Here is a 22614-nt window from a genome sequence, read left to right as displayed (position 1 = left end):
GGCCATAATGATGAATATTCATTATTATGTAGTGCTCTGATACGTGTCTGCCCAAGAGGCCTGCTAGGTGCGAGAAATCATTTGCACGCAAGCTCCCCAGGCGCCCGGGCTTGTCGAGTCTGCTTTTCCAGCTCTCCCCCTGCGGCCACTTGATGTGCATGCTTGCACGCGTGCCTGCGCCTAAACAGCTCTTCATGTGCCAGGAGCCAGTGGGGTTGCGTTGCCAGGATAGTGGAGACCCTGCGTCAAATAAGAGCCAGTCCTCAATCGCTAAGGCCCATAGGGTGTCCTCGGAGCTAGGAGCATGGGCTCCGCTGTGTTGTTCAGAGGCTGAGAGCTGGGTGCATCTGCATGTGCTGGTACTGTCAGCAACGTGGCCCAGCAGTCGGCCGTGGGCCACTCAGTGGGCACTCATGGATGCAGAGCGTTACCATTTTGTTGCTGTAACTGTCCCATTCCCAAACGCCTCGGAAGATGGTTAAGCATCTCGATAGCTGTGAAACGTGGCGCGACGCCGGCAGCCACAGGAAGAATCAGTTAGGTATTGTCCGCACGCCCCACGGGCTCTTGCTCGAGGGGAGGACTTGTGTGTGCAAGCAGGGCCCTTGCTGTCCTCACCCGCCCGGGGGCAGCTGAGGTGCAGAGAGCAGCGGTGAGCTGGGCTGTGGATGGATGTGGAAAATACTGCCAGAATCCAGAGAGAGGGGTGTGTGTGTGTGTGTGTGTGTGTGTGTGTGTGTGTGTGTGTGTGTCCGTCCGTGTGCCTTTTGAGAAGATTGAGTTAGCAAAGACTCTTCTCCGGAGAAAGGGTTATTGACAGTTCTTAAAATCTTTGTGGAATCATAAGATGACAGGGGTGATCTGCTCTTTAATTTGTTCTGTTCAGATGGAACAAATGCAAATGTATTTCTCTCTCTACATTTTAATCATGCGTGCACAGAGAATTCACTTTGAAGAGGCCTAAGAAGCCACGATAGGCTTCTGAGGGTTGCCTCAGTCCCGACAACCTGAAATCGCTTGTGCCAACCCTGCCAGGAGCTGGGACGGGACTCGATGGCTTTAATTAGGAAGGAAGACCACTTCCCCACCTTGTTTCTATTGTTCCTGGTCCTCAAGCCAACATCACTCCTATTCGACCCCCTCTTTCCTCTCCAACCCACCTAAGATCTGACCAACTCAGGCTGTGCAGGGGAACCATCATTTATAGGAAGCTGTAGAGAGTAACTGGCCACGTCCCTTTTAAAGTCCCTTCCTCATCAGCTTTTAACTGGCAGTTTTCTCACGCCTTTGGAAGCCCTGCATCCATTTGGGTGCCATCTGGGTACCTTCCCTGCCGGTGTGGGCTTTGCCTTTTGACCTCCTTGTCGACCCACAGTTAGAAAAAGACATCCACTCAGTTCACGTAAGTTGAGCGATTCTAACGTCAGCTTTGATTTGTGTGGGAATAAGGTAAATGTATATCCTAGGAAACAATTATGGCTTTAACATACTTCACATGTGTAACTCAGTGACATGGAGCCTTGATTTTGAAAGTAAAGACTTACCTTTTATTCCAGGGTTCAAAATATCCTAAGTGTCCACTATCTCTTCTCCATTGAACTCTGCAAACTACTAGCTGCATGTGACCCACTGGAAGGCTGTGGATTCCCTGTTGTATGTCTGAGGCTGGGCATTCTTCCGCACAGGGAGTAGGGGCAGCTTGAATGCAAGGGAGCAGCGTGGGGAACAAAGTGACAAGGTTCCGTGGCCTTGGGGACGGTGCTTACCCCCTGTGTCACCAGTCTGACTCATTGGGAAGCCTTCTCATCTCTCACTCACCCTTCTTTGGCACCCCACCCACAGGACGTTCTTCGTCCCTAAATAAAATGTACAGAAAGAACAGAAAACTGGGGTCCTTGTATGTTGCTGTTGATAGGAGTCTAAGACTTTAAGCTTGGCCCCCTTTGAGACATTCTGTCTCATGTTTGAGCATACGTTAAGATGCTGGTTTTTAAGGGTGAGCATCATAACCTTGCTGCAACTAAACAGTGGCTCTTGTCCCGAGACCTCCCTAACCCTGTAGCCCCCTGGCTCGTCATGCATCCACCACTACCCCCGCCTCCCAGGCCCACGCCCCAAAGTCTGACTCCTTGTAAAGCTCAAAGAGGCCCCAAGGAACCTTGTTCTAGTTTGGCAATTGCGTCTGCCACAAAGCACCTCTGTGTGGGCCAAGCAGGCCGTTGATCTTCTTGTCCTTGACTTATCACGAAGACATAGCATCTTTCCCATTGGCGGTGGTTCAGGTGTGTATTGACCTTTGGTGAAGGTTGCCATTGTGCTTCCCTTGCAGGTAAAGCCGGCACATGGGGCCCCCGTACTGTGGCCTTTGACATTGAAAATCATTGTGTCTTTTGCAAATATCCCCCCTCAAACAGAACCAGCCATGGAGGCTCCTGCCAACATGGTTTTTTGTTTCTTGTCCTCAGCAGTAAAGATTCCTCTCCTACTCTGGCTTCTAAAGTGGACCAACTGGAGGGGATGCTGAAGCTGCTCCGGGAAGATCTCAAGAAGGTAAGCACTTACTCCCAAGGCTGCTTGGGCAGCAAGTTGCCCCAGCCGTGCCGACTGCCCTTGACCTGTGGGAGCCTTGTTAGCTAGCGATGGTGCCTTAAGATGTGGTTTCCCTCCCTCCACGGTGCAGCTCAGTAACGGTGCCCACCGGTGCCTGTGGTGCGAGGAGGAAGGTTCATGTGTTCAGGAAAGGGTTCCCTTTCTTGTGAAAGAGGCCTCTCCAGCCTCCTCCCTCCTTGTCCGACTGACTAACTTCCAGACCCACACCAGTGTTGTTCAGGGTTCTGCACCAAGTGATTGGAATGTTTGTGTGGTTTGGGTGGCACTGATTTAGACAACAGTCTAACATTAAAGTAGCCCTTACTACTACATTAAAGCAAACTAAGTACGCCATTGGTTCATTAAAACAGACCTGAAGGCATTCACGTTCCGAGACAGACTCGTAGTGAAGCCCTGTTCCCTGGAGTTAGAATTCCGTGGCACCCAGGACCAAGCCTGCCAAGCCCCCTAGGCAGGAGTTTGGTAGAAAGGGGAATGCCCTCAGCGGCACCTAGCAGTAGGGCAAGGCTTGTGTGTCCGTATCTCGCTAACTGGCTCTGCCCCCATTGGGGATGGCGAGTTGGAAAGGACCCTTTGGTTCTGTAGGGTGGGGTTGTGCTTACTGGGCACTGTGACAGTGACCACGCTCTTCAGTCCTTCTGTGCTTTGTCCTGCCGCCCAGGAAAAGGAAGACAAAGCCCATCTTCAGGCCGAAGTTCAGCACTTGCGTGAGGACAACCTGAGGCTACAGGAGGAATCCCAGAATGCCTCGGACAAGCTGAAGAAGTTCACGGAGTGGGTCTTCAATACGATAGACATGAGCTAAGGGCTGCCGTGGTGGGCAGGAGAAGGGGGCACACAGGGAGTGCTCACCCTCACCCGGGCTTGGCAGCCCCCTTGTTCTGGTCACTGAAAGCATTCTCAGAGCGCCTCCTCCACCAGGGTAGGGGAGGGTACACAACACAATTGCAGATCAACAATCATTATCTGCCTTTTGTAGAAAAGAAAAAAGTAAATAAAAATTTTAAAAGTAAAATAAAAGTTTAACTGCTAAAATGTGAATGTCTTATTTTTTTGCACAATATCTCTATCTGTTATGTATTTTAAAAGAAATTGGACTTTGGGGCTAGGGTTCCCGACCCCCACCCCAGCCTGCCTCTATTTCCATCAGCTCTTACCCATTTCAGGTAACCCAAGCTTCCCGTGTTCTCTTGACACACACGATCATTGTGCCTGGGCAAATCGAAGTTGCTTTGGTTCGTATTGTAATTAAATCATTTCGGGGGGGGGGGTGTGCCTTTCCTTACCTTCTTTCGTCAAACGCCTGGAGGGGGCACTCGGAGAAAACTCGGGCCTCCCCTGAATGACTTGTGCATGAGCTATGCTGCTAGTCCCTGTCGGCCGGGTGGGGTCATTTAATGTCACCAGTCAGTAACCCAGAGAGAGGCTGGGCCGAGGGCCACACCTCTTTCACATCTTGCCAGGCTGTGTATGGCGGCACCTGCCACCTCTCCTCAAGGGACAGGGTCCCAGGTGGGGTTTGCGTTTGGTGTCGTGAGCCCCACTCGGTTGGAATCCACCTTTGGACAAGCTGCCTGCCAACCAACGCAACTGTGGCTTCGGAAGTCCCCAAATGCAGCCTTATTCTGTGTGCTGCCTGTCCCTGTTTGTATGCATTTTGCTCAACAGTAAGAGTTTATTTGCCATTTAAAAAATAAAAGTATAATTTTTAAGCCAGCGGCATGGATGACATAAGCGTGCTCAGGTGACTAAATTGTTGAATCCTTCTTCACGAAGCAATTCTCTGCCAGTGTCTGTAAGTAGGCCAAGGTAAACACGAATGTTAAACTCTTAAGTTCTAGGGCTTGCATTTTAAGAGCGGCGCCTGACGTCACCAAAGGGGCCTGGCCCCGGGTAACTGTAGCGCGGTGTGTCCCCTGCGCCCCACGGGCATCAGAAGACCGCTGCAGTGATGGCTTCCCGGGGTTGGTCCAGTGAGGCAGGCAGCTCTGGCTTCCCGGGGGTCGGTCCAGGTCCCTCACCAAGCACAGCACAGAGACTGGCCTGAGGAGAGCCCTTGGCCTCGGGGACCCCCTTCCAAACTGTCCCTAGACTGGTGGGATATCTGCTGGGATCTCGCAAGTCATCTCGCCCCTCTCCCCGGCGCCGAGAGGAACCAGATGCGTTGTCCCCTTCCCCCTCCGCCTTCACCTGAGTTTAATGCTCTGTAAGATTTCATTTATGGTGTAATTTGTCCATGGCCTTTTTCTTTTCTCTTACTGATGCCGTTTCTACCACGGAAACAGGAAGATTTCAGGATGCTCTGCAAGGCTTCCCGCGGCCGGCCTGCCTGCCTCTCTGGGGCTGTGGGGAGGAGCTTGCGCGTTGCCCCGGCTGCTCTCTGTAAAGGAGAAACACCTGAAGTCTCCTGGCTTCTCCCGGGTCTCTGTTGTTACCTGGTTTGCCTTTTGTTTTGTTTGGGACTTGGGGCAAGATATGTATTAGAGTTTTGCAACAGAGTTCTTGTTTAAAGCCTCTAAAGACTACTTGTAAAATTCAATAAAATTCATTTTAAACACTTTTAAAAACGCTTTGGTGTTCTTGCGCGCGGTTTTCTTCTCGGAAAGACCACCCAGGAACTTGCGTCCTGTATTTTTTCCATCAAGTTCCTTTGAACGTTGACACTGGCTTTTGGAAGTTCCCGTCCCTTTGGAAAGAGTCACGAGCTATTTGACAATCTGCCCGCGTGGCCTATGTGGCCTTCTTCACAAAGGATTTCCTATCTGCCGAGCACTTTAGAATTAGTTTACGCTCTATCGGCGATGGGTTTCCCATAACGCACTGCATTCTCTGAGGCCAGCGCATCTGAGGATGTTGACTGCCTCTCCCAATGTGGGATTCTGGCACTCAGGAAATGCTAATGCCTGCTGGTATCGGGCTATGCAAAATGTAACTCATTCGTGCTCCTGAAAATCCTCATGCATTCCAAAGCCAACCACCCAGTTTTTCTTTTTCTCTCCAGCGGTGCAGCTCCTTGAGAGCCGAGAGAGGTGCTTCCTTCCATCAGTGCCATTCCCCAGTGCAGGGCAGCGGGACACAGGGCCCACAAGATGCTCTGAGGCAGAAGCGCAGAAAGCCCAGGGCGCCCACATGGCTGGGAGGGTTTGTGCATGATCTAGGAAGCCTTGGGAGTTCTCGGGGAAGATTTTGCCTCGGTGGCTAGGTGCATGCAAGAATGGAGAGCTAGTCCAGGAGCCATGTGACCAGGAATCACTCATCCTAGGCAGGCATGAGATTCATCTGGAGAGCTTGTTAAGCTCACACCTCGTCCAGAGAGAGAGCACTTCTGCTCGGCACAGCCTGCCTTTAACCACTGACAGCACATTGTGTTTTCTCAACTGAAAATCTGCACACATGAACGCAATCCCCAGGAAAGAGGAACAGATCCATCTTTGTAAAACGTCGATTCTGATCCAGTGTACTTAGGGCCGCAAAGCCAGTGCTCACCAGGGGGTTGACCTGGGAGGAACTGGCTCAAAGCCCTGCTCTAAAATTGGACTGTCTTTGACTTCTTTTAGGAGCCCTGGTGGTGTGGCTATATATTGGGCGGAGAACCGCAAGGTCAGCAGTTCAAAACCAACAGCTGCTCCTTGGGAGAAAGATGAGGCTTTCTGCTCCCATAAAGAGGAGCACTGTCAGAAAACCGCAGGGGCAGAGTAAATCTCTCACTTTGAGTTGGCATCGTTACCACAGGGGTGTGACAGTCTGCTCCCGTAAAGATTCGCCTCCTTGGGGAGCCCTTGGGCAGTTCCATGAGGTTGCTCGTGACTCCCTGACAAAACCCAAACTTCTAAACAAGGTTGTGCTGAAGGTACCTCTCAAACCGTGGCCGTGAGCTGGTTGCTGTAAACCCCTAGGCTCCTGGCAGAGCTTCGAGAGCAGCGGTTCTCAACCTGGGGATCGAACGACCCTTTCATCGGGGTTGCCTAAGACCATCGGAAAACACAAATATTTCACAATATATAATTACATACTGTTTTGTGATTGTGTTTATGTTCATTTTGTAACAATGAAAATACATCCTGCATATCTGATATTTACATTACAATTCATAAACAGTAGCAAAATTACAGTTATGAAGCAGCAACAAAAATAATTTTATGGTCGGGGGTGACCACAGCATGAGGAGCTGTATGAACGGGTCGCGGCATTAGGAAGGTTGAGAACACTGCTCTAGAGCCCCAGACATCTCTGTTAACAGGTTCTATTGATAACTGACTGCTGTTTACCCACTTCTAGCCTGAAGGACGACCTGGGTACCTCACTCTGTGTCTTTAGATAAATACATTCTTTCAAAGATCGCTTCCATGCCCAGTCAGGAACGTCTCACTACATTTCCTTAACCAATGTCCTTGTGTTCTTTAAATGGGCCTATCCCGTAGCCCTTGGTTGGTGAGGTCTGGTGAGCTCGCCCTGGGATCTCTGAGGAGCCTGCCCCGCTCCCCCTCTAGTCTGATTTCTAGAATTCAGAAATGTGCTTCAGAAAGAAATGCTTCCCATGAAAAATTGCAGGCTTGCAGACCGACCCCACAATGATTCTGTGCCATCCAACAGAGTAACTATGAGTCAGGACTGACTCGGCAGTGAGTGGGATTTGGGGAGTACGAATGGCTCCGTAGGGTCCGGGACCTCCAATTCAGGGCCCACACCTTCGCTCCCCATTGCCCATTATACCGCCAGCGCTCTGGACAGTGGAGGGGGTGTCCCTGGCTCCCAACTCAGACTCACCGAAACAATGTCCTACTTCAACACACACACACACACACACACACACACACACACACACACGATGGCGGGAGGGATTTGTAACAGCTTTGGTGATTTTGAGTAACTGATTGGTTCTAAAGAGCTTCAGCGTATTTGAAATCAATTACTTCTCTTAAGCAGTTTGAGCCTTGCTCTGAAAGGTTTAGCAAACCCTTATGTTTTAGTTAGTACAAAGGTAATTTCGGCCCAAAGTAGACTTTTTAGAACTAAGGAGGTTATGCCTCTGAAAACATGTTGCTTAAATGCAACGACGCTTCAACATGAAAGATTCCAGCAAGAGTAGAAGGAGCCTGACTGTAACTACAGGGTGAGCAGTTTGAACCCACCAGGCTCTCCTCAGGAGAAAGATGAGGCTTTCTACTCCCATAGAGAGTTACAGTGTCAGACACTCAGCAGGCAGTTCTAGCCTGTCCTTCAAGGTCATTTTGAGTGGAATCTACGCATGGCCGTGTTTGGTTTGGGTTTGAGCAGGAGGAGGAGCTAGGGCTTCGGTCCCACGAGACTGGGGTGACGGTGGGGCACAGAGTTGCTGATCTGTAAGTATGTGATAAGCTGTGGGAAAGGGAGAAACCAGCCTGCATATTTGTGACCCTGGAGGAGGACCTGGTCCCAGTTACAGGATTCCATGAGGACCGAGTGGTCTCCTGGGGTTGACACCAGGACTGAAGAATTCCACCACGAGCCTCTTTGCGAAGAAGCGATCTCGAGGGCAGCGGTTCTCAGCCTGTGGGTCGCGACCCCTTTGTGGGTCAAACAACCCTTTCACAGGGGACACCCGGTTCATCACAGTAGCAAAACGACAGTGATGAAGCAGCAACGGAAATAATTCGATGGTTGGGGGGTCACCACCACATGAGGAACTGTACGAAAGGGTCTCGGCCTTAGGAAGGTGGAGCACCACTGGTCGACAGAGTTCTTATAAACACCTCAGAGTCGTGAATGACAAAAATCAGGACCGAAAGGAACCTTTAAAGTTGGACGGTGAAGCCTGTGAGGGGCATCCTGCTATTCCTGGCCTCTGAGTGTCCACTGTTGACAGGTACAGCCTTGCCGCCCTGCCATCACGAGTGGAAAAGCCTTGGGCTTTTCTTCTCGGGCAGGTTCCCGCTTCACACAGGCGCTGCCTTTGGCTACTTTGACTGTAGGTTTCCCCTCGGCCGGCCTCCTTGGTTGACCATGTCCAGGACAGCGTCCTTCTTCCTGAAGCAGCCAGCGTTCCCGCCCACCGCTCTTCCATGACCTTCCTTTTCTTTAGGAAACATTCGTCTCCCCTTCCTTTGGTGAACTCCTCCCAGTCCTAACACCTCCAGCAACCCCAGACCAGCTATGATGCCGGCCAGATGTTCGCTGAGATTTAGGACTAAGTCAGACTATGAAGAAATGACTGGCCATCTATTTTAAAAATTCAACCCATGTGCACCCTAAGATCACAGTCATCCCTTCCTGGAGGCCGACTCAGGGGCATCTGGAAACAGCAGCGGGATCTTGCCTGATTTCAGTCACGGGCAAATGTGGGCCCATGAGCCCAATGTGGTCGTGGTCTGATTGGTCCAGCCCATGCAAAGCCTTGGATGTTGTCCACAAACAGGGCTCATGGAAGCAGCAGGCAAGACATTAAAAGACCTGTTGCACTGGATAAATGTGCACAAGACCCTTCAGGTTTGAAAAGCCTGGATGTTACTTTGAGGACTAAGGTGTGTTTCACGCAGGTCCGGATATTTTCCACTGCTTCATATGCGTGTGAAAGTTGGGCGTTGAATCAGGAAGACCAAAGAAGAATTGATACAACATTTGAATGACTGGGCTGGAGAAGAATCCTGAAAGTACCATGGACTGCTACAAGGACCAAATGACCTGTCTTGGAATAAGGATGCCCAGAATGCTCTTCAAAACCAGGCATGTGTGAGTAGGTCTGACACACTTTGGACATGCTGTCAGGAGATACCAGCCCCGGAGGAGGACATCGTGTTTGGTCAAGTGGAGGGGCAGTGACAAAGAGGCCCCTCAAGGAGATGGACGGACACAGCGGCTGCAACAATGGGTTCGAGCCTAGGAACATTGTGAGGATGGCGGAGGGACAGGCAGTATTTTGTTCTGTTGGCATAGTCGCTATGGCTTGGAGCAAACTCGGTGGCACCTAACAACAACAATGAAATCAGAATACCATTTTACATTTTAAGAAGTTAGAAAGCAAACAGATCCATGATCAATCCTCATGGAAGCTGTAATCAAAAAGTAAAATGGCTTTTTTTCCACTGCCTGACTGTGGTAGTTACATAATCTGGTGTCAATTTGAGGATTAAGAGTGTAGGAATGGGAATCGCTCACAATGATCTACGTATAACCCCCTCTCTGGGAGCTGGACAGCAGAAAAGTGGGTGAAGGGAGACTTCAGTCAGTGTAAGACATGAAAAAATAATAATTTATAAATTATCAAGGGTTTGTGAGGTAGGGAGGGGGGACAGGGATAAAATGAGGAGCTGATGCCAAGGGCTCAAGTAGAAAGAACATGTTTTGAGAATGATGATGGCAACGAATATATAAATATGCTTGACACAATGGATGGATGGATGGATTGTGATAAGAGTTGTGCGAGCCCCCAATGAAATGTTTGAAAACAAAACAAAGCACAGGAAGAGAACATTTACCTTAGCCTGCCGCTTCATGGACTGAAATCCTCATAGAAGAACAGAAAGAAGGAAAACCAAGCGAGATGGCGTTTGGCCTGGTTACATGGACCTTGCCCATGGGAAGGAAGTGCACAAGAAGCCTCATGGGCAGCTGGTGGTAAGCGGAAGGGGAAACAGAGAAGACAACCAAAAGCAAGCGTTCAGCCCAGAGACATAGGAAGAAACTCCTTATCGTCTGCAAGGAGGGAGGCCTTTGCAGTGTTTCCACGGTCTCTTTTATGAAATATCGATGTTCTCCCAATGGGTAACAACAAAAAAAAACATACTCGCTGCCCGATTCTGGGCCAAGTCTGAGGCCCATGCCACTGGTTTTCAGCCTTAAGAATGTGCTAGCATCGCTGGGAAAGTTGTTTCAATTCCAATTCTTGGGCTCCACGCCCAGAGCCTCTACATTAATCGGTCTGGGGAGGAGCTATGGAGTATTCATTTTAAGAAGCATGCCAAGTGATTATGACAGGGGTGGTTCCTGAGCCATTCTTGGAGAAACCCTCCCCTCAGCTGTCACCCACCCACCCCCCACCCCCGCCCCAGCCAGCTCTGGCGAGCCAGGGAGGAGCATGGGAAGCAAGGTGTGGTGGGTGAAAATGGTGTTTGGCTTGCGATACCGGGATGCCTTCCCCAGTGGGTGGAAATCCGGTTTCTCTGAGCGAAGGGCAGTCACCTTGTGAAGAGCCACTTCCTCGGCGGCTGGCCATTCTCAGCCTTCTTCCCGCCCTACGCAGAAGCATTTGCTTAGTGCAAGCCCGTCTGAAACTTTGCTTCAAAGTCAACCTCTAAATAGTAGCGCATAGGCCTCCCTAGGACAAACTGGAACAATGTTAATTTTGGATTCTGGCCTCATGGAATCTCATGATTGATGGCGCTGTAATAAACAGCTATTAGTTCTGGATCATTATGAATGAGCAGAGGGGGGGCGGGTCCTATTAAACGGCTGATTTCTTTTAGAAGGATCAGCACAAAGCTGGTTCTGATGAGGCAGAGGGTAAAGATGTCCCAAATGCCCAGATGTCCCAAATGCCCCACCCAACATCTCTAATACCAGCCCTCAGCACTCTCCCTCCTGGATTGGATACTTTGTCTCCCAGAGCTCAGACAGGGAAGTGGGGAACTGCTAGAGGATGGGGAACAACTTGGAAATGACCGGGATACCTCAATACGCAGCTCCTCCTCCTCCTCTGCTGCCAGGTCGTGTTGGGGTCTTGGGGCCAGGAGGCCCTTCTGTGGGGGCTTCGTGAGCAAGGGCTACAACGCAGCGCGTGCAGCAGTCATGCTGGGCTGGCTCCTGGTTCTTGTCTGGCTCTGCTGTTGCTTTCTACTCTCACTACTGCTTCACTGCCGTCCCTCGCTGTCCCCGCTGTGACGGCTCCTTCCCCCATTCTCTCCAGACCTCCCTTGAAGCCTAGTCAGAAGGCAAATCTGACCAATCCCCGCATTAGATCTCCATACGCTTCATTTGCATTCACACCAACCTGTCTCGTCCCCTTGATGGACCCAAACCCCTTGCTTTTGCATCGTCCCTCCAAATCACTGAGTGGGGGGTCACAGACTTGGCTTCGAAAGGTCATTGTACTAAATAAATAATTCACATGTAGTTCCACTAAGGTTGGTCCAGATGAAGAGATTTCCAATCTAAACTTGTACGTCCAGTTGGTGGAAAACCCTGCCTAAGGCCCTTGCAGTCTGCTTGCCACAGCGACAGACTGAGTGGGACAAAACAAACCTAGTCCCCAAGTGTAAGGTCCAGCCAAAGCCCAAAGCCTCCCGCCTGACCTGCCAAGGCTCTGCAGAAGGGCGTCCGGGAGTCAGCGCTCCCTGCCAGGATCGCCTCCATTAGCCAGTGCTCTGGATATCCATGGCCACTTAACACATGATCTGAGACTCAGTGCCTTCAAACATGAATCGTTTTATAATGTGCAACTCCTCCAGTCAGCAATTTGGGCAGGATCCACTAGGTAATCCTTCTGTTCCATGTAGTATGGCCTGAGGTCCCTTGATGGCGCCGGTTGCCAGCTGGGCTGGATCGGAGTGTACAAGAGCCTTTCACTTACCCTGCTAGCATCGTGAGGGGACAGATGGAAAGTTGGGGTCAGTAGGGCCCCCTTCCACTTCCAAGTCTTCTCAGAGTTGCTCCATATGGTCTTTCCAGGAGGAGAGACTTCTAACACGGTGCTCGGAGCTTTAAGAGACCAAGGCAGAAGCTGCCAGTCTTCTTAAAAAAGACAGTTCCAGGAATGACATCCTGTCAGCTCTCTGGACGTTGTCAACCAAATAGTGGAGAGGAAGTGACCCTGATCCCAGTTCTCAAGATGGGAGAGCCCTGTCAAGGAATTCCTGCCATCTGTCATCAGCCCCAGCAGCCTCTGCTCAACTGGTCTCCACCCTCTGCTCCCACATCTCATCAGGAAGACACTCCCCTCTCATCAGGAAGCGAATACCAGCCATCTCCTCTGGAGCCACACACAGCCGCACATCAAGTGCATTATGCCCTGGGACGTGGGGACAAACACACTCGACTTCTCTGTTGCACAGGGAGGTCCCACTGCTCGCCCCCCCCCTTGACGTCCACAGGTCACACATTCATCAGACGGTTGAAGGCACCCTTCCATTTGTTTCACAAGCTTGCTCAGAAGAGACAGATGGAGGGAGAGGGCCCCAGCCTGCGCCTCAGCCCCTCTCCTCACAAAGATACCCGTAACCCCCCTGGTGAAGGTTGGGGGTTGTTCCAGATGCTTGAGAGGGACCCAGCCCTGACTGCACAGGTTGATGGTGTGGGACCCCAAGCTGGCCCGATCCAGCCAAGACTGAGGGCCAGGGAAGAGCTAGCTCCTCCCCTTTCCCAGTACAGCCCGCGGGAGCCTATCTTCAGACCCTTACCCCACTCCTCAGAACTCCAGCTTTGCCATGTATCTGGAGGCTTTGAAAAGCTCATGAAAAAATGAAATAACAAGGTGACAGATTTTTCCCATAAATGTTCTGAAGCCCCTTTGGGCTGTGATCTGCAAGGTCGGCAGTTTGAAGCCACCAGCCAGCTCTGAGAGAGACAGATCAGAAACTCACGGGGCAGTTCTACCCTGTCGTGCAGGGTCATTGTGAGTTGGCATGGACCCGATGCCAGTAGGTTGGGTTTTCAGACCTCTGGAAGACCAGCTAAGAGTCACCGGCAGGACAAGTGTAAGAAAGGCCGTGGGGGGTAACCAGTGCAGCAGGTGGGAAGGCGCCCAGAGGCGCAGCCAGCAGGCAGCGTGTCTGCAGGAGTCAGCAGGCAAAGCTGCAGAAGAATGTTCCCTCGCTTCCTCCCCCACAGCATGAGGATCCTCCCACCCAGTGACAGCCAGTTACCATGGAAGTGATGTCCCAGCACTTGGGCCTGCTGGGGCCATGACACCCTCTGCCTGCCGCAGGGAGGAACGGGGAGGAAGGCTGGCTGGTAGATATTGCACATATCATACACTTTAATCGCTCGATCCCATTCAGAAAATGTATGCCCTCGTCATCACCACCAATTTCAGAACCTTTCTTCTCATCCTCATTGCAGTCAGCTCTCCATCCCGCAGCTTCCCTTTCAGGCCCCCAGGCCATGGGCACTTCAGCCGCCATCTCTATCGGTTACCTATCCCGTGGATCCGCTCTCCATGAGAGGCGGGGAAGAGACTGGTGCCCAGCAGAGTGCATTGGAGAGATGACTGTAGGAGATCATAATTATAAACCCAAATCGGACGGTTGAAACCTTGTCAGTTGATCCCCTCTCTGATACACGTTGGGTCTGGTCTGGCTTTCAACAGTGTGTGTGTGTGTGTGTGTGTGTGTGTGTGTGTGTGTGTGTGACGGTTGAAACCTTGTCAGTTGATCCCCTCTCTGATACACGTTGGGTCTGGTCTGGCTTTCAACTGTGTGTGTGTGTTTGTGTGTGTGTGTGTGTGTGTGTGTGTGTGTGTGTGTGTGTCCCTCTTGAATTTCTGCTCTGTGTTTTTCTGTTTGACGATATAGGAAACCCAGGATTGACGAACCTATAGAGACAGCAAGTGGAGTAAGTTCTCCTGGGGCGGAGGGGGGAGAACGTTTTGAAACTGATTGTGGTAGCAATTGTCCAGGACTGCTTGATGAACTGAACTGTGAAATGTTAACGATAGGTGTATTAGCTCCCAATAAAATGGTTTGAAAAATAAAAATAAAGACAATGGATTGGGAAAGCAAGCAAGCAAGCCACTGTCCTGAGGAAGACTGGCTAGGTACAGCCCACTCCAGCGGCCCACCTTCCCATCCCGCTCTGCCTCCTGCCCACGGGCAGCCAACCTCTGAGTCTCAGGGACTTAGAGACAGCCTTGATGCCCAGCGGGGGGTGGGGGCATCCCTATGTCCCCTTCCGCTGAGTGACGGTGAGTAAAGGTCATAAGTGGCCATCAGATCCCAGCCAAACACAGCTCTCCTTTCCGGGAAGGCAGGAAGAGCCCAACCTTCCAACCCCGCCTACAGGGCAGGACGGACGGACGGGCGCTCCGGGTCAGAGCCGAAGCGCGGGAAGTACCCAAGAGCTTTTCGTTCCAGCGCCATCACCTCCCAGATGTTGGTGACCAGCTCAGAGGACGTGCCTCCCTTCCATTCCCACCGGACAGCGACGAGCGGTGGTTTGATCAGCCCCACGAGGGTGCTGGCATGGTGCCAGTCAGCAGGTGCTGGATGTCCTTCAATCCCGGGCACGGTTCTTCCAGCCCTTCTCCAGCGTGCCTGGTTCTCCAGATGAGGACGCAGAGGCTCCGAATGGACAAGGGGCTGCACAGCTGGGTTCGACACAGGTCTGTTAGCAATGGCCTTGAGAAGCCCCTGTCGAGCCTGGTCTTATCTCAACAACCCCACAGGAAAGCGTCACCCGTCTTTTCCGAGGCAGGCCTTCAACGCCCTGGCCTCCCTAGCTTACCCTCCACCTCCTGGAAGTCCTGTCTCTTCTTGGCTGAGTATCTGGGTAAGGTGACCAGATGTTAACATTGGTAAAGCGGGTCACCAGCAGGACACCACTGATAAAAATAGCCACATGGCAGCCGAAAACCGTATACCCTAGCTTGTCATGCATTCTTTCCCAAAATCGGGACTTTTTAAAAAACGCCGTGGGACATGGGAAAAATTGTTAAAAATCGGGAGTGTCCTGCCAAAAGCGGGATGTCCGGTCACCTGTTTTGGGGCGTCTCGTGGCCACTTCCCAGCCTTGGCCTCAGTGACCTTTGCCATCTTGGTTCTTTGTTCCTTCTCAAGGCCACGGGCAGAAAGAAAGCCAGTCTGCCAGCAATGATGATCACCTCCCCAGGTCTGGATCGATATCCTTCATGACGCCGCCTATGATCATGGAAACTTTTCCGTGTCCCGCATGCGGAGCTCTGGGGCGGTGCAGGCTCATCTGCGGCCTGATCGATTAGCGGCTCAAGGCCGCCCAGAGGCACCTCTGAGGAAAGGCCTGGCCACCTACAGCCCCCAAAACGAGCCGCCACAAATGCCCAGGAGCACAGGATGCACGTGTATCGGATTCGACTCAACGGCAACTCATCACACGCCAGCTCAGCGGCAACTCAAATTAATGAGACGTTTTCACACGTGTTTCAGGGCATGGCTCCTCCATCGCAGGTGTGGTGGTGTGGAGCGGGTCAGTGAGCAGAAAGAAGCAGGAGAGAATCTGAAGGTCACGGGCAGGCAAGAGGAAAGGAAGGGCAGGGGCGGTTTTGCAGTGAAAGTGGGGCATTGCTGAAGTCCAGAGTGGAAGAGGCTCCGGGACGGGCTCAAGAAACCCCCGACACCTGCCCCCACCCGGGGCGGCCACGAGCACTCCGGCTGCTCCACAGAAGGAAGGGTGCAGTCGGAAAGCAGAGGGGAAGTCACTTCGGTCGCCTTTCTCCTCGACATTTTCCTCAGGAGGCGCTTGACACCAGGTCTAGGTTGCCCTGCCTGCAGTTTGTCCAGCCCCTCGCTGGAAAGGGCACAGCTGGAGCACAAAACGCAGGGCGCTGCTTTAAGCCAGCTGTCTGGGAGTCGCCTCTGCGTCGTCTCTGGGTGTACAGAGCACGGCTGCTCTCCCAGGTGTGACTTTCGCAAGCCGAAGCCCAGGGGGTTTGATTGGCCACTTTTTCGTTTCCAGCACATGACTCCGTTATTTGAGCCACCCAAGGGCCCACGCGCTCACTTTAAGAAAGCCTTTTAAGAAATCAGACACTGTCGACCAGAGGACAAAGGAACTGAGTAGCTGCCTTATCCAAAGGTGCTTCTTCGACGTGAGTCTTGCAGGGTCTTGGAAACAGTGAGTGATCAGCGACCCCGAGAGAGGCTGAAGGAAGTGGCAACTACCCAGCTTCCCCTAAGAGGAGGGGCTGCCTCCTGTCAGCAGATCAGAACTGAAGACAAAGCCTGTAAGTCTGGGGCTTGGAGGGGGTAAGGGGAGATGAGGGGGATGGGGGTGAAACAACAGCAACTGACTCTGAGGAGCAAAAACTGCATGTCCATTGTCTTACAAGGACAGCGCTGTCACCAGTTGCTCTTTCACTGATTCTGACTCATGGTGACCCCATGCACGTCACAGTGAACTTTCTCAGTGATTGCCCCCCTGGCCCCCCGACCTCAGAAGTAGATCGCCTGTGGGTGGACTTGGACTTCCCGCTTTTCCGTTAGCAGCCTGGACCATCTGTATCAACCAGGGACTCCAGTTATGGTGAAGAGATGGGTTTCCATGCGAGAGTGATGCCGCTCGGTCATGGATGTAGAAGTAAAACACAGTGAGGGCTCTTTACGTCCAGTTTCAGACTCCTTGGAGCGCAGTATCTGAGCACTCTGTGTCTGCCCCCATTTCCAGGTGGAAGGGAGGAGCCCTTAGAAGCAGTTGGGTTTCAGAATCCCGGCTCGAGACTCCACAAGAAGGCAGCTGGCTCCCTCTACTGTCCTCTTCTTATTCTTGCCTCCAAGCCAGAGCTGTTGTTTCCTGTTGACTCTGAGGCAGGAGAAATGCGCAGGCCTCTGCGGAGGCATGGAAACTCCTTGTTTTGATTTGAGCAGAACTGGTGGCTGTGTCATTGTGAGCTAACAGGCGGGGCTACGTTTCAAGGTATGAAACAAAGCATCTCACTTTATTTCAGTCCTTTAGATTTACCTTTTGTCGTTTACTGATTATGATTAGGTAGAGTAGAGTAGGTAAGTGCTAGGTAAGTGCTCAGCTACCAATTGAAAGGTTGGCAGTTTGCACCCACCCAGCGAGAAAGAGCTGGCAATCTGTCCCTGAAAAGATTGTCAGGTGCTGTTGAGCTGATTCCACAGGAGACACTGTCCCACCCTGCACCTTCCTCACAACCATTGGCATGTGTGGCAGTGACATAATCGACCGCAACTTGAGGAAGGGGTGGAGTCGAGCCTGTCAATCAGGTTAAAGCCAATGAAGTCTCTGTGTGGGCATGACCCCCTGAGGATTTTGGAAACTCCTGTCTTCCTCCCTGGAGGCAGGACACATACTCTCTCTGGGGGACATTCCTGTTGACAAGCCACTTGGAGCTATGCTGATGGAGCCAGAGTCCTGGAGCTGGAGGAGTCCCATGGAGACCCACACTGGCACTGACATGCTTTGACCGCCACTGGACCCACAAGGCTTTCCACCCACTGGCCTGCAATCTGCTTGCATTCAGCATCGTTGTATGTGTTGCATGAGTCTGAAGAGGAATTTATAGACTAGTATCAGACATATGCGCTAATATTGGACTTATGCCTTGATCTGGGCTGGGCTAGGATGTTTTCATAATATACAATTACTCTTGTATGTAAAGCTCTTTCTTATACTCAAGAGTCTATGAATTTGTTTCTCTAGTCCACCCAGACTCACACAGTATGTTTGAGGCCATTGTTGCAGGCGCCGTGCCAGTTCAACCTACTAGCACGGAATCCTTCTCCAGAGACTCGCCCTCCCGATAGCATGTCCAAAGGTGCTGTTCTTGTTGTTAGGCACCATGGAGTCAATTCGGACTCATAACTACCCTGTACGTAGCAGAACCCAACATTGTCTCACAACTGTGTCCTGGTCGAGCCCGTCCTTGTGGCTACAGTGTCGATCCTTCTCCCTGAGGGCCCATCTTCTCTTTTTTGTGGACCCACTACTTTACCAAGTACGATGGCCCCGAAGCGACATCTTTGCTCTTTATCGCTTAAAAAGAGGCCCTTGGCAGCAGAGGTTCTCCAGGTTGGATGTTCTGCTTTCTTAATGGCTGTCTGCCGCCGTGCCGAGCGTGGATCCAGGCACAATGGAATCCTTGACACCAGTAATGCTTCCTCTATTTATCCTCACGTTTTCTATCGGTTCTGTCTTGAGGATTTTGAGTTTCTGTACACTGAGTTGTATTCTACACTGAAGGCCACGCTCATCAATCAGTAAGTGCGTCAAGTCCTCTTGGCTTTCGCAAGCAAAGTGGCGTCAGCTGCAGATCACAGGCTGTCACGGGCCTCCCTTCTAGTGCTGATTCTGCATTTTTCACATATGACAGCTAGTTGAGTTATTTGCTCAACATGCAATTTGAAGACATGCAGTTTGAAAAGCTACAGCTCTGACAGGCTCCTTTCCCATGTAGAACCCATCCCCTGTTCTGTCTGAACAATTATCTCTCCGTCTCACGTGCCAGTTCTGGCGAGCACACGTGTCTTTACCACCCCGCTCCTTACAACGTGACCCACCGTTTGTTACTAGCCACCCAGTTGAGTGATTTGGCATAGTCAACCCAAGTACGTATTTTTTTAAATTTCCTTTGCTTTCAGCCAAGATCCCTCTGACGTCAGCAATGATCTCCTTTGTACACATCCTCTTCTGAATCTGTCTTGAATTTCTGGCAGCACCTTGTTGATGATAACTGCAGCCATTTTTGTAGTAGTTTTGTAAAGATTAGAGTCTAGGAAATCCCATGGTGCAATTCTATGCTTTTGCATAGGTTCTCTATGAGTTGAAAATTGACTTGATAGCCTCTATCAACAATTATTTGAATTTTACCTTTTAATTTTAATGAATGATTTGGAATATTTTGGAGAAAATTATTTTGGGGGAATATTCATGGTGCATTTTAGTATTTTTATATGTATGGAAATTTTCATTTTGATAAATGGTGGCGAACTTTTGTGTATTTGATCCTAATATAATTAAATGGTATTAATACAATTAAACTTAGTATTTTTATAACTATAAATATGAAAAGAAAGAAATATGAGGACAAGCCAAATATGAGGACAAGAAATATGAGAAAGATGAGGATAAAAATGGCCAGCATGACTGTGCGCTCTGGAAAGGAGAAAAGGTGAAAAGAGATAAATAGAAAATCCTCAGGGGAATAGAGTCTTCCATTTTCAAAAACAAAAACAAATAAAAGTGAGAGGTTTCATACCGAGAGCACTGAAAATATGGGTGCTCTAGCAAAGGGTGGTGAGGAAAGCAGATGGTGCCCGGTTATCAGGAAGAACAGTGGCTCAGGCCTTAAAGGCTTGTCTTAAAACAAGCAGCCATCTAAGTGAGATAGCAGCTAAATCCACATGGAAGGAGCACACCAGCCTATGTGACCCAAGGATTGTAAACAATAAAATCCAAATCTGGAGGAGGGATGGATATTAGAGCTGAAATTCTGAACACCTGGTTTGAAGAAGGCTAGGGATGACAATAGAAGACCAAAACCCATTTCTGGGGTCCCCCAAGGGGATCAAGCCTCTGGTGAGTCCCCTCAGACTGGACGGGGCATGGGAAGGGCCTTGTTATCAGATAGGGTGGATCAGTTAGACTGTGATGCCTTGTCATTTGATCTCCCTTTTGTACAATGTGTATCTGTTTGTTTTTCGTATTTTCTACTTTCTTTTTGATTGAGGCTGGGTTGTTTATTTGTTTTTGTTTGGATTTTGTATATTTTTCTGTAAATAGAATCCAGGATAGATAAACCTGTAGAGACCACAAATATCAGCCGAGTGACATTATTTTACCACAAACCCTGATTAAAAAATGCGCTGGACCCACAGAACGATAGCCCAGCTCGAAGGGCCCATCGTACAGAGAGGACCATACAGCTGGCCACACTGCGAGATGCGACATCTGCACCAACCTATGGCCCTACACGGGACAGCACTTGAGACACAGTGGGGGATGTGTGACTGAGCTGACCCCACCACACTGAGGCAAACACTGGGGGCGTGCAATGGAGCAGTGAGGGAAGCAGAGCAAAGAGATCCTGAGGGAGTATAAAGGATGAACCTTGGGGCCAACACTCCTAAAGGTCAACAAACAGACCTTGAACTACTAGCAATTTTTTTTTCTTTTTACCTTGTAAATTTTGTATGTTAGTGACTTTTCTGCTTATCAGCATGTCGGTGTTGCTGCTGTTCTTATGTGCCACTTGGGTGCTGTCAAAGTCATCTGCATTTGTATGCACATGTTACTATATCAGCAGGTCCACCTAGACAAGATAGGCTGGACAAACAATGAGAGAAGAAAATAACGGGACCAACGGTCCTGGACGGACATGAGAGCGTGGGAGGTAGGGGAAGGGAGGAGGTGTCGCCCAACACAGGGACAAGGGAACAGCGAGTGGTTCAAAACCAAAGGAGGGAAGGGAAGGGAGGACTGGTAGGGAGTGCCAAGGGCAAGGTAACTGAGAGGAATTACTGAAACCAGAATGAAGGCTGAATGAACATGGTAGTGGGACGGGAGGAAAGCAAAAGGAAACGGAGGAAAGGAGTAGGAGGCAAAGTGCATACAGAGAAGCCTAAATACAGACATGTACATATGTAAATATATTTATGATTATGGGGGCAATAGACTTATGTGCATATATTTATAGATTCAGTAGTAGTGTAGCAGATGGACATTGGGCCTCCTCACACACACTCCCTCAATACAATAGCACCTTGCCCAGCTAAACAGTCATGGCATGATACCCACCTTCCCGACATGCTCACTGAAGACAGACGTGTGTGTAAGCAAATGTGGTGAAGAAAGCTGATGGTGCCCAGCTATCAAAAAGATATAGCATCTGGGGTCTTAAAGGCTTGAAGGCAAACAAGCGGCCATCTAGCTCAGAAGCAACAAAGCCCACAGAGAAGAAGCACACAGCCTAAGTGAATACAAGGTATTGAATGGACCAGGTAGCAGACACCAAGGAACAAAAACAATCATTGTGTGATCACCTTCCTCACATAAACGCTGAAGACTAAAGTGTGCATAAGCATGTGTGGTGAAGAAGGCTGATGGTGCCTGGCTACTGAGAGATATAGCATCTGGGGACTTAAAGGCTTGAAAGCAAACAAGCGGCCATCTAGCCCAGAAGCAACAAAGCCCACACGGAAGTAGCGCATCAACATGGGTGATCGTGAAGGGCAGAGGAGACCAGGTCTCAAACAACAAAGGAAGGGTGGGGGGGGATCACACCACCATGAATGAGGGGGAGTGCGTGATGGGGACCCAATGCCCATCTGTATACAGCTGGACATCCCTTGCAGAGTGGTAGTGGGGAGGAGATGGGTCACTCAGGGTCCAGTGTAGCAACAATGAAACTCAGAACCTTCCTCTAGTTATTGAATGCTTTCTCCCCTCCCAATTATCATGACCCCAATTCTACCTTGCGGACCTGGTTATACCAGAGGATGTACAGCGGTGCAGTAGGGATCTGGAAACACAGGGAATCTAGGACGGATGAACCCCTCAACACCAGTGGTGGGAGTGGTGACACCGGGAGGGAAGGGGGTGTAGAAAGGGAGAACCGATCTTGGAGATCTATGTGTAACCTCCTCTCTGGGAGATGGGCAATGGGAAGGCGGGTGAGGGGAGACGTCGGGCAGTGTAAGATAAGATAAAATAATTATTTATAAACTATTAAGGGAGCAGGGGGAAGTGGGGAGCGGGGAGGGAGGGGAAAGGGGAAAAAAAGGAACCCAAGTGGAAGGCAAATTTTGAGAACGATGAGGGCAATGAATGTACAAGGGTGCTTTGCTCAATTGATGTATGTATGGATTGTGATAAGAGTTGTATGAGCCCCAATAAAAAGATTTATTAATCAAAAAATGCGCTGGAAAAGTCAGCTTATCCACTAGTATATATGGTAAGTTTTTTAGGGATGTGACAGGGGAGATTGATGAGAAATTGATAGCTAATGAGTACAAGGAAGAAGAAATGTCCTAAAATTGATTGTGGTAATTATTACACAATTCCTTTGAATATGACTGACCTATTGAAATGTATGTTATGTGAACTATCAGTCAATGAAACATTTTTTTATTTGACGTGAGAAGCTTGCCGCTCGAGAAGCACACATGCCGTTAACAGCACCCAGTGCAGGTTGGCTTGGCCCGCGCTCAGGTGTGCTCCACCAGAAGCCCCCCACACTGACAGGCTGGAGAGCAGGCTTCAGCCAGTGTCATGGTGCTTTGGAGGGCTCTGATAAAACAATCACCCAACCAGTTATTGCCATAATCCATTCCCAAACAGGTGTGTCAGGGTGGAATGGTGCTTCCCAGGGTGTTCAAAGGATGC

General features: G+C 50.4%; 1 protein-coding gene across 24 annotated transcripts in view; it reads left to right on the top strand.

Moving 5' to 3' along the window:
* SIPA1L1 (signal induced proliferation associated 1 like 1) overlaps positions 1-3645 on the top strand; it is a 335625-nt gene extending 331980 nt beyond the window's left edge. For 23 of the 24 annotated variants that reach the window (XM_075531736.1, XM_075531745.1, XM_075531744.1 and 20 more), the window contains 2 exons: positions 2466-2550; positions 3272-3645. In XM_075531736.1, the coding sequence (XP_075387851.1) occupies positions 2466-2550; positions 3272-3415 (229 nt within the window). In that variant the 3' untranslated portion in view covers positions 3416-3645. The remainder of the gene's footprint in view (positions 1-2465; positions 2551-3271) is intronic. The other variant, XM_075531748.1, reaches the window with a different exon arrangement.
* The last annotated feature ends 18969 nt before the right edge of the window (positions 3646-22614 follow it).

Source organism: Tenrec ecaudatus, chromosome 14 (assembly GCF_050624435.1).
Source record: "Tenrec ecaudatus isolate mTenEca1 chromosome 14, mTenEca1.hap1, whole genome shotgun sequence".
Taxonomy (NCBI): domain Eukaryota; kingdom Metazoa; phylum Chordata; class Mammalia; order Afrosoricida; family Tenrecidae; genus Tenrec; species Tenrec ecaudatus.
The sequence above is the reverse complement of the archived record's forward strand: the minus strand, read 5'-3'. Positions and strand labels throughout refer to the sequence as shown.